This window comes from Propithecus coquereli, unplaced genomic scaffold, assembly GCF_000956105.1.
Source record: "Propithecus coquereli isolate 6110/MARCELLA unplaced genomic scaffold, Pcoq_1.0 Scaffold10, whole genome shotgun sequence".
Classification (NCBI taxonomy): domain Eukaryota; kingdom Metazoa; phylum Chordata; class Mammalia; order Primates; family Indriidae; genus Propithecus; species Propithecus coquereli.
The window spans coordinates 6,247,265-6,264,101 of NW_012133858.1; the positions used below are offsets into that span (position 1 = coordinate 6,247,265).

A 16,837-nucleotide genomic window follows, 5' to 3' on the forward strand; every position below is an offset into this window, starting at 1 on the left:
TGAGTGCGAAGCAGAGCAGCTGGTAATCGGATTTTTTTTTTTTTTTTTGAGACAGAGTCTCACTGTGTTGCCCGGGCTAGAGTGCTGTGGTGTTAGCCTAGCTCACAGCAACCTCCAACTCCTGGGCTCAAGTGATCCTCCTGCCTCAGCCTCTCAAGTAGCTGGGATTACAGGCATGCGCCACCACGCCCTGCTAATTTTTTCTATATATTTTTAGTTGACCAGCTAATTCCTTTCTATTTTTAGTAGAGACGGAGTCTGGCTCTTGCTCAGGCTGGTCTTGAACTCCTGAGCTCAAATGATCCACCCGCCTCGGCCTCCCAGAGTGCTAGGATTATAGGCGTGAGCCACCGCGCCAGGCCTGGTAATCGGATTTTACAGCTGAGGAAACTGAGGCTCAGGAGCCATGTGCTGCGGTGGTGGCCCTGGAGCTGGAAGCAAGTCCTCGGAGTCCTGGGCAAAGGTACTTTCCACAATGCTTCAGAACAGAATCATTTCCATCTTCTCTGCTCTTAAACTGAAAACTCCTGGCTTATTTCTTATAGAGTGTGGCTAAATGGAGTAAGTTATTCAAATGCAAATATATTATTAGAATAAGAGGAATTCTTGATTTTGACTGATGTCTACATTTCTGGATTCTTCAAAATAATGTTTTGACTCGATCCTTGCATTTGAAACAATTTTCAAAGTTCTACCATTATTTTAGGAGAGTACCAACCTTCTTAAAGAGTCCCTTCAGTCTACAGGTAAATAGCACTTTCAAAAGAGACAGATAATTGCTCTCTCAAAAATACTTACTGAACACTTTCTGTGTGTTAAGTATCGCAATGGGCAATTTAAGACCATTCAAAGGTGAGTCATTTTACCTGCCAGTTTCCTGATCCAGCTTAGAAACTCTGTATTTTTCAGTTTTAATTTCTTCAACAAGTTAGGTACTAAACTTGGCATTTTAATGAGGGTCATACCCTGCACGCAGGAAAGCTCTTATGATTAACACATTATTGTGGAACACGGAGAGCTGTGGGTTGGATACCAGGTCTCTCATCAACCAATTACATAAGCTTGGCCACTTAGCACCTTGTCAGGTTTTCATTTGTTTGTTTGCTTTTTAACCCGTAAAACGGAGATTATATTTAAAATCAACCAGCTTTATGAATCTGTCCAATTATGGAACAAAAGGTGACAAATTGTGTGGTATAATTATGACAGCAGCTTTGTCAAAATTATCTGCCTGTGGACAAGAACATGAAGATCATTTTCAAAAATTAAAAGAATGTGTGGATGTGGTAGGACAATCAGGATTTTGTTCTTTCTTTTCTCCCCCTGAACTGTTTTCCTTTACAATGTAGTCAGAATATCCTTTTGATATATTTGTTTTTTAACTGCAGGGTGGAATGGTTAGGCAAATAATGTTATGCACAAATGATGGCATATTACATAGTCATTAAAATGTTTGGATAATATTTTTTTTTTTTTTTGAGACAGAGTCTCACCGTGTTGCCTGGGCTAGAGTGCCATGGTGTCATCCTAGCTCACAGCAACCTCAAATTCCTGGGCTCAAGCAATCCTCCTGCCTCAGCCTCCCGAGTGGCTGGGACTACAGGCATGTGCCACCATGCCCAGCTAATTTTTTCTATATATATTTTTAGTCGTCCGATTAATTTCTTTTTTTATTTTTTTTTTTTTAGTAGAGACGGGGTCTCGTTCTTGCTCAGGCTGGTTTCGAACTCCTGAGCTCAAACAATCCGCCCGCCTCGGCCTCCCAGAGTGCTAGGATTACAGGCGTGAGCCACTGCGCCCGGCCCTAATATTTTTAATAACACAGGAAAATGTTTTAGATATAAAGTTTCTACAAATATCATTTCAACTATGTAAAAATATAGTGCACCTCAAAAAATTGTAAAGTAAGGTGCTATATCTCTGAATATTGGAATAATAGGCAATGTCTTCCACCTCCTTCTATACTCCTTAAGCTTATATCTTGGACAAATACTGGTTTTGAGTAGGGAGAAAAACAGTAAATGTAACTTTGTAAAATATATTGTGGTACAGATAAATTCCAAGATAGACTAACTCTCTTACCCAAATTGCATATGCCTTTTTCCAGCTGGTACCCAACTGGGCATTTGCAGATAAAGGATCCCTGAGTGTTATTGCACATGGCCAGCGGGGGGCAGGGGTTGGAGAGGCATTCGTTCACGTCTGCAGAGGAGAGAAAGCAAGACCACACTGAATCTGCAGCAGGCAGCAAAACCATAATCCTGTACAGTAAGTGCTTACTAAGGGCCAAATGGAACTAGGTGAAGTGAGGCCTCAAGGATGAGTAGGAGAACACCCTGTCCTCAAGGGGCTGACCACCTACTGAGGGTAGAGGCAGCCATATAAACAACCAACTATAAACAGAAGGCAGGATTTGGATGTAAAGAGAAAATAGCAGATTTTGATGAAGGGGAGAATTAAGGACTGTTTGAAATAACATCTGGACTGTGACTGGGAGGACTTTAATAAATAGACTTGGGTGGGTGGGAGATTCTAGGCTGAGGCATTCACACATTAAAGGCCAGGGGTAGGAAATGTAGGGGTCTTTAGGGAGCTGTAGGTGGTCCAGTGTGGCAGGAGTACAAGGAGCCCGAGGAATGGAGCCAGATCAGGAAGTCTGTGAGTGCCACACAGCAGTACCTGTGGCTATCCTGCAGACAACACACATGCTTGCTAATTCTCAAGTAAGCAGGGCATTAACTGAAAAATCTTATTCTTCTACATTTCAGAGGAGAAAGGAGTTTATTGGATAACCCAATGTGTAGACCATAGGACATGACTTTTTCTCTTACCCACACTGCAGTCATCCCCTTGCCAGGAAGGCGAGCACACGCATCGGTAGCCACGACTGGCGGGGTCCACGATGCATTTGCCGTCATGAAGGCAGGGGTTCGTGGCACAGCTGCTGACTAAAATACATTCCAGAAAGGAAGCAGTTAACCACACAGGAGACATAAAGGCAACTCTAGGTAAATATTTAATTCCCCTAGCTAATATTTGATGCTTGCTTATTTCTGTTAACTTGCCCTGAAAGGCCACACTACTAAAATAGAAGGGGTTCCTGAGAGGTGCAGAAGACGAGCGCAGTGGGACTGGGTCCTCGTACTGTGTTGCGTCCATATGTAAGGAGCAGACAACCACATCCCTGAAGGCAAGAACTGACTCAAATCAAGCGCTGCTTACAGGTCGCTCAGTTCGGGACTGATGATTACACTGCCTTTGTGATACTTAGACAAATCTACTTGAATTTAAAACACTAATTATGGGGGAAAAGGATCTCTGATCAACTCCCCCTTTCTGCTGCAAGGCTTACTCTGTGTGCGTGTGCATGCACGCGCACATATTTTGTCTTTCCTCTTGGACTTTATCAAAACCTTTGCATCCTTTATCCAAAAATCTCCACATTTCACTGGGCCTCCACATATTGTCCATGATTTAGAAAATAATCAGAGTTGAGCACTATAATGCCCTCTCTTTATGTAATACAAAAATGGGCCCTACCTGAATTCGTCTAGGCCCTCATGACAAACACACTTCAATGTCATCTTGGACTCCCAGCTCCCAAGGGCAGTGACCACAACTCTGTAGTGCTCTGCATAAGTGGCAGCTTCACATTCCAGTTATGTAATAATTGCTTCATAAAGGTTTCTGACACATACTTAGAAAAGCTGAAAGCTACAACATAACTGCATTATATGCAAGGAGTAAATTAACGGTAGCAAGAGAAAAAGAAGGTAGAAGGTCAAGAGTCCTCACTCCAAAAAAATAAACTCTGAAAACAAATGAGCCAAACCTAAAGGTAGTGTTCCTATTCTTCACTACTACTTTAAATATTACCTAAAATCACCTATATAAACACAGCACCTATATAATAAACACTGTACCCATGAACACTGGCACAAAAATACATTAACAGCTGGTGGATCTGCTCCTAATACTCACTACAGTTGTCATTGGAATGGCTATCATCAGCTTTAAAGGAGACCTGTGAATTCCGTTGCACCTAGTACTGGAACATACTTGGCCTCTGAAGATGAAGGCTGTGAGCTTTGAAGCAAGGCCCCCAAGCTTCCCTAAAGAGGGGTCCACCCTTCCTTCCCAGAGGTGCTCAGATCAGCGGCACAAAGGGGGCACAGTGGGGCTGGCAGTGGGTGGTAGAGCCCAGGGTGACCGAGGCTGACCAGCAGGAACTGTGCCGCTCCCTGAGCTCCCTGCTCCAGCCACTACAGAGAACCTTTCCTCTTTCCTTCTTCCTTAAGATGCCAGTTTCCATGTCATCCCTTCTCCAACAGCAGTTCTGCTTTCCTGGGTCTGGACAAGCCAAAAGTGCAATTTGAACAAGACGTCAAGAGATATACCATTCTACTTCCTTCTGCCACTCCTTCAGTGACAAAGGATCATTTGATGGCTTCATTTCCTTGCACCAGCAACTTCAACGTGGCTATAAAGATAGCCCCTCAGTGCAATGTGAAGGCGCTCCAGTCACACAGACATGGGGCAGGCAGGGAAGGTGAGCTCATTGTCTTTCTATTTACAAGTCCTCTACCCCCATTCATCAACTAGCACCATACTCTCTGGGAGACAAGGAGTTTGGGCTTCCCTGGATCTGGAGAAGCTTTCTGACCCCAAGAAGGCCCTGGTGACTGCAGTGCCAGCTGACTGACTCAGGGGCTCTGGGCTCTGATCTGGGAGTAGGCACCCACATCAGTCCCTGTCTCAGACAGTCCACCTACAGCTTCCTTACTTCACCACCTCTACCCTCCCATCTCGCATCGCTACTTTGGCCTCGGAGGGGTTCCAGGCCTGCTTGGAAAGTTCTTGCAACTCCAGGGCATTAAAAGCTACCCTTGCACTATGAACTGACGTCACACACGGCCAAAGCATCCTCTCCTCTCTCTTCAGGAAGAATATTGTAACTCAGGGGTGAGAAAATTAGGTCCACCGTGACCTTCTTGTATGCTTTAAGTGTTTCAGGAGGAAGCATTTTAGGTCACAAAACACACTCTTTCAAGTACTAGCCATTTGCATGCGCTCACAAGAACCCCGAGCCCCACGCAGCTCTTGTCCTGGGCAAGACCCAGCAGTCAACATGTGCTTGTGAGACTGTGTTTTACCTGAGGCTGAAGACAACAATGCTGTTGGGGACCAGGTGCTGCTCTGAACAGCAAAGGTGGCAGATTTAGGGGTCAACACTTCAGCCGTGGAAACATCTGTGGTTTGGGGAGAAGGAGACGTTCTAAGGAAATGTGAAGCTGGGCTGTGTTCTTCTGTAACTCCAAGCCTTGTGGTCAGTTCTTTTGCTGACGTGAGCACACTGGTCAGAGGGATCGATCCGGTGGTAGCGTCTACATGCACTTGGCTCCTCTTTGTGCTGACAGCACTGTCTGTGGAGATTTGTGGCACTAGGATTTCAGGATAGGTCGGCAAGAACTGCTTTCCAGCCGTAGTCTGCACAGCTACAGGGCCAGTGATCAGAGATGCTGTGTTTGATGGGGTGCTGGGAGTGGTCACGGGAGGCTCAGAGATCTCGACAGTGGTGGCTGTCAAAGCTGGAGACACTGGGGCTAAGCTGGTGCTCGTGGCTGGAAGGGTTTGCTCTGTGGAGGACTCTGTTAAGGCTGGAGGTAAAGGGGCCTCCGAAGGAGAGCTCACTATTATGGCTTTGATGGGCTCCGTGGTCAGAGACACCAAGCTCAGTGACTTTGACTCTGTAACAGTTTTCTCTTGGTGTGCAGCGCTCTGGTTCTTAGCGCCTGCTGTTTGACTACTGTGGAGTGTTGCCACAGATGCTGCCACTGTCGACATCTGAACTGAACTCACAGGAGTCCCCCTTGCCCTGGGCAGGACTGGGGAAGAAGATGAATGTGGTAAGGTTGTTTGTGAGACAGAAAGTGGGGCAGGGGTAGACACTGCCAAGGATGTTAGTAAAGGTGAGGGTGAGGAAGACAAAGGTGGAGATGCATCAGAGGTAGACTTCAGCAGGTACACAGAGGCCCTGGTTGATGGTAAGGCTGATGAGAACAACTGGTCGGATTGCGACACTGAGGGCAGAGGCAAAGGAGACCCTGAAGAAGAAGAAGAAGAGTCACCAACAGATGGAGCATCAGTGTCTAGAACAACCAAAGTGTCCGGCATATTAATGGTGGATGTGTAGGACGGAAGGTTGGATGTATGCACAACCAGTGACTCAGTGGAAGGCCGAGCATATCCCCCATCATAGGACGAGATGTTACTTCTTTCAGTCTGAGCATGAGAAGAGGAAGAATAGTCTGAATGTGAAGAGTTTGAGGACTTTATATAAGAGGTTGAGCTCTCCCTGATGTCCGAGGAGGAACTGTTATCTGTAATGGATAGCAATGTCCGTTCTCCTTTGGTGAAAGTAGATGAAATGTAAGTGTGGTCTGTGTGGTCGCTGGAAGTCCTTTGTTCTGTATCCATGCCACTCACTCGATCATAGCTAATTCCAGTGACTACAAAGGGAAAAGCCAAAGTTAGGTCAAATAAGGAAATAAGAAATCTCTGAAACACACAGTATAAAACAGACTTTCAATGTCCTATCCATGAACTTAAGTGGGTGAAACACTTTCTTTGGAGAGTTGGTTTACAATGGCGAGTGCTCTGAATAGAGACAGTGTGGCCAAACAGGAGTGGTCAGTGTCTGCTCTGAGCCAATTGACCTGCGAGAAGCAGCAGTGGCTTCTCACAGGAAATGGTAATAAAAGAGAAGTAGGGACCACAGGCCTAAAAATAGAGAATAGTTCCAAATTCCTTCCACATGCCTTTTTTGGTAAAAACAGATTGGTATCTGAGAAGCTCTTAAGACCCCCAATAAAATAACTGTTATTTCTAAATGGAAAAAGGAAAACCCTCCTAACTTTCCATTCTGCATAATGAGATACTTCTTTCCCAGGAGATTGGCCTTAGCCACAAAGTGGCTGGTCCCTTTATTTTAAGCCTCCCAGCAGACAGCGTCCCAAATGCCTTAGGTGAGTGTGGGGGGTGAATGGGGTGAGGGGGCATGTTGGAGAGGGGTGTTTGCCTCCCCGAGGTGGGAGAACCCAGAAAGTCCTCTTCATAAAGAGCTTGTAAGATACTGTATGGGTGGATCGCCAAGTTAATCATCCTAGAACTTTGAGTAAAGGGACAGATGAGCTGAAGGGACGTGTTAAGGGGCTCTGTGGAAGACACACCACCTCCGAGGGCGCGCGAGGCGGCCAGCGACTGTGAGACCAGGCCGGCGCCATCGGTCGCATTCAGGCGCGGAGTGGCGCTGTCCGCTCCGGCAGAGCTCCCCACCTCCGGCGAAGCGGCGCGGGTGCTGGCGTTGGTGGCCGAGAGAGACCGCAGCGTGCGCTCCGCGACTCCAGCCAGAGTAGCCGAGGTGTACGCGCTGCGAGGGGGAGCCCCGGGCGTCCCGTCCTCCACGTTGTCATAGTCGCGGCTGTCTTTCCCTGCTACAAGAAGAGTAGAAGGGGACAGCAAGCCATAAATGCCGGGGTGGAGCGGCAGCACCATACAGAGCCTCACGCCCCAGGCTGTGGGGACAGGCGCTTCCCTGTGCTCCCCCGCCCTTTGTCTGATACGAGTTGCTGTCGCACACGAGCAGTGACTGAAATGTCAGCAGGCACTGCCTATCAGCACATCCGTTTGGGGCAACTGGATTTATTGGAAGGATAATCGCTTCAGAGAACAGGATCCATACTGGATTTCCGCTCGGTGATATACATAAGAAATAGAGTTTATGTCAGGGAAATCGGCAGTGGTGGCGGGGACCAAAGGTGGGCCAAAGACTAACAACCCTTTCGGCGCACAGAGCCCAGCAGGGGAACACGTGTTCCTTGGAAGGCTCTACCTCCTGGTAGGACCAGAGACCCGTGAATGCTCCTCATTCTATAGAGTGTCAGTACATGGGCAGAGAAACACGCATTTGGTCAGAGGTGAAAGGTGGGCTTGTTCTTTATTTTCTTTTATTTTTTTTAATGCATCTGTTTTATTTTATTGATGGGGATGGAACAGGGAAGGTGACATGTGAATAAATATTCTTTTCCTCCTTTTTGGGTATGTGTTTTATGCTATAAATCTAAAGAATCTTAGAAGTATCTTAGATTGTTATATTAGATTATCAAATAAACCCTTCTTTTCAGAAGTGACAAAAATGAGGTCCAATTCTTCTTGGCCTAAATGCTTCATAATCTGGCTATATGAGGAAACAGACTCTTTTCCTGGTTCTTGTTCCTATGCCCAGCCCAGTCTAGGCCTTGATATCCTATGGGCACACTTTGATGGGAAACAGATGTAAAGTTCAGTGTTGGGTAAACTCATTTCAGGATGGGTTCCAATGAACGGAGAGACAGGAATGAACGTGGGGACAGGACGCACAGTGACCTCAAGCAGCACTGAGAAAGCCAGCAACCAGAGAGAGCCAACCAGAAGAGGCTCGGGAGCAGGTGTATCTAAGCACGATTTCTCTAGGCAAAAAGACAAAGGCTTTGGATGGGGAAATCGTAAACGCTCTGCTCAACAAAATTTAGGCAAACAGCCACAGCAGGGTTAGAGGCTTAACAAAGTGGAGAGTCACCACATGAAGCAGAGGGGCTGAACCTGAACACAGAAGAAAGAACGGACTGAGAGCTCTGAAAGGCTGGACTGCAGAATCAGTCAGCTTTGGGCGGTTCCAAGGAAGCGAGATAAAGCTTTGTGTGAATCCACAGTGAGATGGTTTCAGGAATGAGGCTACTCCTTATCTACCTCTTTACAATTGCACTCTGAGAGCCCATAGCAATGAAATCCCATTTTCCACAGGCACTGACTGAGCATCAACTGCAGAGAGGAAGGGTACCGAGGAGATGTGAAAGGGAAAGGCTACCGAACCTAAGATCCTGGTTTGAGAAGGTAAAAATCCTGAGCCCTGCCATGGGAAGGGTGGAAAATGGTTCCTTTTGTTTAGGAGATAGATAATGTGTTTTCCAAGCACAGATGTAAAAGAGTATAGATACCCCTCACCTGTATGTGTGTTATTCTCTCATGACAAGTGTATGCTTCTGTATGTCACGTGGGTAGTATTAGCATGCTAATCTTTCTCATCAAATAGGATTCTCATGTGGGGGAAATGTAGCTGCTATTATTAGTGGTGGAGAGGTAAGAATTTAAACCTATTAAAAGCTTAAATGATAAGTCACTGCATTTTTGCTTTAGTCAGATACACTTTACATTGATAAGCCTGCTGAGAATTGTTTTTAAAAATTACCCAAAAGCATTATTAAAACAGAACATCAACAGAAAAGTTTTCTCAAATTGATAAATTGGACTTCATCAAAATTAAAAATTTTTATGCTACAAATGATACCATCCAGAAAGTGAAAAGACAACCCACGGAACTGAATGCAAATTATAGATCTGATAAAGGACTAGGATTTAGAATATACCAAGGACTCTTACAACGCAATAATAAAAAGACGACCCAATTTTAAAATAGTCAAACGAAGCGACATATTCAAAGAAGATATACAAATGGCCAATAAGCACATGAAAAGCTGCTTGGCATTGTTAGTCAGCTGGGAAATGCAAGTCCAAACCACAATGAGATACCCTGCACATCCACTAGAATGGCTATAATCAAAAAAGGTGGACAAGTATAAGTGTTGGCAAAGATGCGGAGACACTGGAACACTTGTACGTTGCTGATTGGAATATAAAATGGTGCAGCCACTTTGGAAAACAGTTTGGCAGGTCCTTAAAAGCTTAAAAATAGAACCACCCTATAATCTGAAAATTCCAAGAGAACTGAAAACGTATGTCCTAAATGTTCACAACTGCATTATGTGTAATAGCCAAAGGGTGGGAACTATGCAAACTCCATCAGTCGATGAAAGGATAAAGAAAATGTGGCATATCCACGCCACGGAATATTATTCAGCCATAAAAAGGAATGAAGTAGTGATACATGCTACAACACAGATGAACTTTGAAAACATGATGCCAAGGGAAAGACACAAAAGATCACATATTATATAATTTCATGTATAGGAAATGTCTAGAATGGGCAAATCTACAGAAACAGAAAGTAAATTACTGGTTGCCAGGGGCTGGGAGGAGGGCAGAATGGGAAGTGACTGATGATGAGTATAGGGTTTCTTTTTGGGGTAATGAAAATGTTCTGGAATTAGATAGTAGTGATGGCTGCACAACTTGTGAATATACTAAAAACCACTGAATTTACACTTTAAATGTGCACATTCCATAGAATGTGAATTATATCTTGGTAATGCTGCTAAAAGAAAGGGAGAATTTCTTTTGATGAATGCCCAGACAACTACTCAAAAGAAGGTGATATCTTCACCTTCCAGAAGCTCTGTGATTGAGGCCAGTATGGGGCCATGGGTTGGGCTACAGGGCCAGAGAAGTCCCTGAGCTGTGTGGGAAGAGGAGGCGGCAGCAACAGCTTCTCAGAGATGTACCAGAAAAAAAATGGGGATATACAGAAATATCTGCATCAACCAGCGAGAAGAATGGCTTGGGGATAATGAATCTAGAGGGGCCTGGGGAATTATTTCATCAGTGCATGGTCTTAATGTGCCTCAGAGGGCATAAGCATCTCAAGTCCCTCTCCCCTCTGTGTGGTACAGTTCTGTGAAATGAAAACTCACTCGAACGTTCTCCACGTGGTGCCGAAGAATCCAGGCTTTCTAAGGCAGATGTGGACAACGACTCTGAGTAACTGCTATCAACCAGCACTGTGTTACTTCCTCTGGACTGCGGAGCAGAGTCTGAGACCTGGTTCAAAACTGAAGTGTTCACAACTCTGGGATATGAGGCAGAGCTTCCCGTGGCATCTGCAAATGTCTTGCTGTTGGTCAGGAACCAGCGAACAGTGCTGTCTCCACTTCTGGTGGATGTGACTGACCTGGACATGGACTCAGTCTGAGACACAGAACTTCCATTTCCTGTCTCAGAGCTGCTGGCAAGTTGATGTCCTCCGAAGGCTGTAAGGTATCACGGGAAAAAAATGCCATTAACGTGGATATGAAAGAGATCCCTCAACAACTAAGAAGCGAGTCGTCTTAATTGAAAAGAGGAACTTTGCCAAGGAACCTTGTACAGTATTTATTATATGTATAATCTGACACGCATTATCATATTCTAAGTAATTACTTCAAAACTCTTGGGTGGCATCAAAATAAAATTTGGTGAATAGGGGACCTTTTAAACAGCATGTGCAAGTAGCAGAGTAACGTATAGGCTGTGTGTTTTATTCTCTTTCCCATAAAAAACGGTCAAGGGAGTATGTCATTATGTCCAGCAAATGTGACGTACATAAATATAGTGCCTAGGCAGAGCACTTTTCCAAAACAGTTTTAATATTAATACAGATTATTCTAATTCCAAAGTATAGCAAAAAAATCAACTACAGGGAGTAAATGAAACCATGAATTTGGGAACTCATTGATATCTGCACAATTATGTGTAAAGATGATCTGTACACAAACAACAGAAGCTAGGTTTAGAGAGTGGGCCAGCTCTCACTTTGAAGACAGTGCTGTAGAGTGAAAAGAAGATGGAACCAACCACGGGAACCCTGAGGCTGCAGTCTCAACTCTGCTGAGTGAGCTAAATGGCCAGGCACGCATTACTCAACCCCTCTGAGCCTCAGCTTCTTCATCTGTAAAAAAGCAGGAGGAATAACACTTATCTGACTAACTTCACAATGTTCTCGTAAGGATGAACATCAAAATGTAATAATGTGGTATATCACGTAAGGAGCTGGTGTCATCAAAGAGCGTGCTTTTCTTTGGAGATTACAAATGGTCTTGAAGAGATTCCTCTGAGAAAATTCAACTATTTACATACGTCCCTATAGATCAAGTAAAGATGGACTACTTACTCGGGGAATCCTTTTGCCAATGTAAAGAAGTAAATCCAAGTTTATTTCCTGGGGATGGCTCAATGGATTCCTCAGCACTTGAATTCCCAGTTACTTGACTATTCCTTCTCGATTCCACTGCAGAGAGTGAAGAGTGGACTGAGGCTGAAGTCGTGGCAGTCTTAGAGTTCTCAGAGAAGCCCTCTGTGTCATTTGTAGGTCCCACGCTGAGAGTTAAAGACCGGAGCGTCCTCGGGACACCATCAGTGAATGTGGTGGCAACATGAATACTCTTTGTCTGACTGACCAAGGGGCTCTGTAGACCGGTGGAGTTGTTAAGCTCCTCCATACTTCCAGAAGCTACAACAGAAGAAGATATGCTTCAAAACTACTTGGGAGTTTAAGAAAATCAGGAATGTATCCAGGTACAAATGATGTCTACTACATTTTGGTGGCTAAATCTAAATACTGCAGACCTAATGTAGGTGCAAACATTTGTGTGTGTTTACACATACATGAGCAACCAGGACATACATACTCTCGCTCTCTCCTCACTAGCTCTAATTGTCATAGAGCTAAGTGGAGAAGCAGAGAGGTCCTCACCAGGCACAATGAAAAGCTTATGTTCAACTAAAAGGAAAATAGGAGAAAGCAAGGCAAACACTTATTTGCCTTGGTTTTTATAGAGGAAGATGAAAATTTCTGCTGAATTCTACATTACAGATTAAACAGGACAGGTCATGGTGATAAGGTTTTTATCATTGTTTTGTTTTAGCAATGCAACCCTTTTGTTCAAACGCTGTTATAGATAAAATCCTACACATAAAATGAATAAAAATGGGGCTGCTGCAGGATGCCCAGGCCCCAGGTCACCACTGAGGAGGCCTACGGTTTTGCAGAATATAGTCGGGACACTAATGGCCTAGAACAATAATTCCCAGCCTTGTCACCATCAAAGCCTCCTTATTCCTCCTCACCTCATGGCCACCATAAACTTTATGTTTTGAAAGACTATTAATCAAACTGCATTTATTAAGTAACAGAACTTCTAAGCCAGCAGGAAACATTCATGATTACCCCATGAATTTGATTTAATCCCATCCAAAAGCAAACAGGATTCATTATTGTAGTTAGTCTCATTAAGCTTTAGTGAGTAGCTTTGAAATCTACATGCTCCAATCGGGCTCCAGGAGATCAAGCACTCCAGGAACAATTTTTCTAATCAATGGATGGCAGCCATTGGGTAATTGTCAAGAACCTCAAGAAGTGAATTATACACCATTGGTCAAAATGCATAGTCTGCTCTGCAAAAGCATGGGTGGCTCGCTCATGGCTCCCCTCCACAAGAACTTTCCAAAGCATACCCTGAGAACTGACCTCCAGAAGGGTATATTAAAATCTTCATTCCAAACAGGAATAAACTGCAGGAAAGCTTGGTGAGTGGAAAGAAACATGGTGGGTAAGACCAAAGGCAAAAAAGAGAGTGTTTTTTTTTTTTCTTTTTAAGCTAAAAATAATAAAAAGTACTCTACACCTATATAGTAAAAGCCTTTGAGCTATTAATTGTGACCCAGAAAATGGAAAAAGGAGGTCGTCATTATAAACAGTTCCTTGATGATCAGTCTTATATGCAGTCATGACCAAAAACACAAATAAATTTTAAATACAGTTAGAGAGAGCGCACAGGAAACAAAAGTTTCCTCTTACTCTTGTGCAAAACCATAGAACCAGCTATACCTAAAACATAGCCTGAAGCTCTGGTCACCGGACCTCAGTGAAGACAAAATGAAGATGCAGGCAATTCACAAAACTATTAATTGAAACAAAAGAATAGAAAGACCTGGGCACAAAAACAGAATCCCAGACCACCCAAACTCACCCTTACTTAAAAACAAAAACAAAAAAACAAACAAACAAAAAACACTTCAGTATTTTAAAAAAGGAAAGCATAATAGATATGCCCCAAATCCTCAGTCAACCACTTAGCTTCTCAGGCCTAACTTCATGAGAGTTGTCGTCTATATCCACCAAATTACAGCCTCATCAGGTCACTGGATGTTCTTTCAAAACAATTTTATTCCCAGTAAACTGCATTATTTCGTCCATTCAATGTACCCATCAAAACACAATGGTGATTATATTAGGTTCAGCCTGGATAACCAAGGCCTGTCCACCTCTGGAGGTTTTAGCAAAAATGGCCACAGAAATACAATCCCAAAAGTCACAAATGCTGAAAGTCATGACAGGAAAATGGCTCTGTTTTTCCCCATATCTGAGAGCTCTGTAGAACGCTACTTCTTCATCTCATCATTAACATCATTATAAAAAGCTACCATTTACTGACCAGGCATTGTGCTCAGTACTTTAAACACAAATCTCATTTAATCCTCATAGTAAAGCTATGAAATGTGTGTGAATACTTCTGTAGACTTGAGAGTAGAGGAAATGTTTGGTCAAACTAATCTACAATCACCACTTTTATTACTCAATAAGTACCTGCTAAATAAATTTAAGGAGAAATGTACCATGTTTCTAACCAAAAAGCCAGCATGCCCTTCCTCGCTCATTTCTACTCATTTCCACTCCTGAAGGAGCCATTCAAAAATGGAGGGACCATCCATCTGGGAGCAGAAATATGCCAAGTTCCTATTCTTTATAACGGGAGGTGGAAAGAATGCCTACTCACCTGGTGAAAGTATAGAGGTCACTCTCCAATCACAGCACAAGACACTGGAAGCTGAGGCATGCATCAGAAGGTTCAACCTAGACTTGACTGCTGTCCAGAACTTGCCAAAAGTACAGCTGAAGCAGCTGATATTTGAGAAGGATATGCTAAATCTCCAATCTTCTGAGTTATTTATGCTCTTTCCCTTTACAAAGGGAAATCATCACAGAGCAATTTCCCTGAACCACATTAGCTTAGCTGCCCACAGAAATAGTTTTATAAGTTGAGATCCATTATTATACCCTCAGCTCCTATTGAGATTCTATATGAAATATCACCTTTGAAAGAACATTAGCATAATTTCCACGAAGCAGCAATTGAAGGCATTTTCCATTATGATCCTCAACATTTCTTATATAAATAGTGCTCTTAGAATTTACTGCCCCACAACACTTATGCCTATGGATGAATTGTGTGCTTGCTTTATCTGCCAACAATTGTGTGCCACACCCAGTTTCCCTTTGTGCCCTGGTTTCCAGGAAGCTCAGTGCTAAATTTAGTGCTCAATTGTAGCCACTCTCACACAATTCGACATACACATATCTCTTTCCACTTTTAAAAGAGAGCTTTTTCCCCTGTTTGTTGCTTTACTTCCCCACCCCCGCTGTGATCAAATCATACATGGTCATTATAGAAAATGTGGAAAGACATAAAGCAGTAAGAAAAATCATTTCAAATGGTTTCTGATCTCTCTTTTTTTTTAAATCTAATTCTGTTGCCTGGGCCTATATCTGTTTTAATACCGTAAGGTGTAAGTGTATTTTTGGAAGCAGGTAACTCCTGACTATCTAGCCTCAGAAGAGGTTGTACGGTTGTGCTGCAGGTGTGTTTCTGGGTAGCAGAGTGAGGAGTGGAAGGAGGCGCAGAACACAAAGGCTGGATATGTGTGGAGTCACAGACGCTGAGACTAGGGAGGGTATTTCAGATCAACTGGTCAAATCCTTTCATGCTTCAAATAAGGAGCCTCCTCCTCCCTGTGCCAGCCTCCTCGCTGTCATCCTCATGTTCACCAGTGAGAAGCATCACCGATCTGACGGGTCTAAGTGCCAGGCTTTTGACGGGGTCAAATGCTTTACCAGTAGATGGAGGAACCAAGTGCCAAAAGGCACGAGCCCCCACTGCACCCCCTCTTTACTTCTGTTTTTTCAGAGCTGGCCAGGCAGGCGAGGTAGACTCCAGGTCTGCCTCTGGCGGGTCCTGCTGGTTCTTGCCAGAGTGCCAGAGCTCCCATATCATGCAGTGACAAAGATGGGAGCAGGTGCTAGCGTAGCTTTAAAACTAAAGCACAACTTTGTTTCCTGTGTGGCTTCAGGTCCTTGTGCAGTATCCTCTGCATCCCCATGGGGAGAAGGGAAGGTTGGAGGCTGGATTCAGATGTCCTTGGCTGCCTGGCAATAACCCCCTTTAACAGCACTCAGAGCCCTCTCCAGTATCTGAAAGGGTGGCAGGACTCTACCTAGAACACAACACCCCATTCGCTAAAAAGGAAGAGAAACGCTCTGTAAAAGACGCAAGGAATAGGAAAGACATGGTGGAACTCTCCAATAAGTAAAAGGTCCTAAAAGGACAAATGCGCAAAGAGTTCGAGGGACATTGTTTTTTTTTTTAGTGTTGAAAATATAGGTGCATACAGAATCAAGTCTAATAAAACTGGAAACATAGGATGATTTTCAAATTCACCACAGTAGTACATTGAATTTAAATTATAAATATTAAATGACCCTAACAAGAATTAAAGTGTAGCTTCCTAGAAAATGCTTCATTTCCACCCTTTAGTAAAGTTGATTGTCAATCACTGAACCACAGAAGTTTGGAGCAGAAAAGGATCACAGCTTTTACCCAATCCAACCAATGTTTACGAATAATCTTAAAAAGCAATCTTCTAAAAACATAAATCATAGATTATATCCATATGCAGTCAGCGGGAAACTGTATACAGAGTATAGGGAAGAGGAACTGGCTGCTTTAAACAGACATTCCAGAAAGGACCTTTGGGTTCAGTTTTTGCTTTGATGACATAAACCCAAACTCTGAGTCTTACAAAGTACTTCTAAAAAGCTCTGACCTATAAAAATTTTGAAATGGCAATTTCTTTTTTTTTTTTTTTGAGACAGAGTCTCACTCTGTTCCCCGGGCTAGAGTGCTGTGGCTTCAGCCTAGCTCACAGCAACCTCAAACTCCTGGGCTCAAGCGATCCTAGTGCCTCAGCCTCC

General features: G+C 43.8%; 1 protein-coding gene across 2 annotated transcripts in view; it reads right to left on the reverse strand.

Annotated features, from left to right (window-relative positions):
- HEG1 (heart development protein with EGF-like domains 1) overlaps window positions 1-16,837 on the reverse strand; it is a 79,290-nt gene that overhangs the window by 34,659 nt on the left and 27,794 nt on the right. The window contains exons 3-8 of one of the 2 annotated variants that reach the window (XM_012642350.1): window positions 11,921-12,259; window positions 10,686-11,021; window positions 7,233-7,493; window positions 5,154-6,509; window positions 2,832-2,948; window positions 2,083-2,202 (exon numbers count right to left, since the gene is read on the reverse strand). In XM_012642350.1, coding sequence (XP_012497804.1) covers window positions 2,083-2,202; window positions 2,832-2,948; window positions 5,154-6,509; window positions 7,233-7,493; window positions 10,686-11,021; window positions 11,921-12,259 — 2,529 coding nt within the window. The remainder of the gene's footprint in view (window positions 1-2,082; window positions 2,203-2,831; window positions 2,949-5,153; window positions 6,510-7,232; window positions 7,494-10,685; window positions 11,022-11,920; window positions 12,260-16,837) is intronic. The other variant, XM_012642342.1, reaches the window with a different exon arrangement.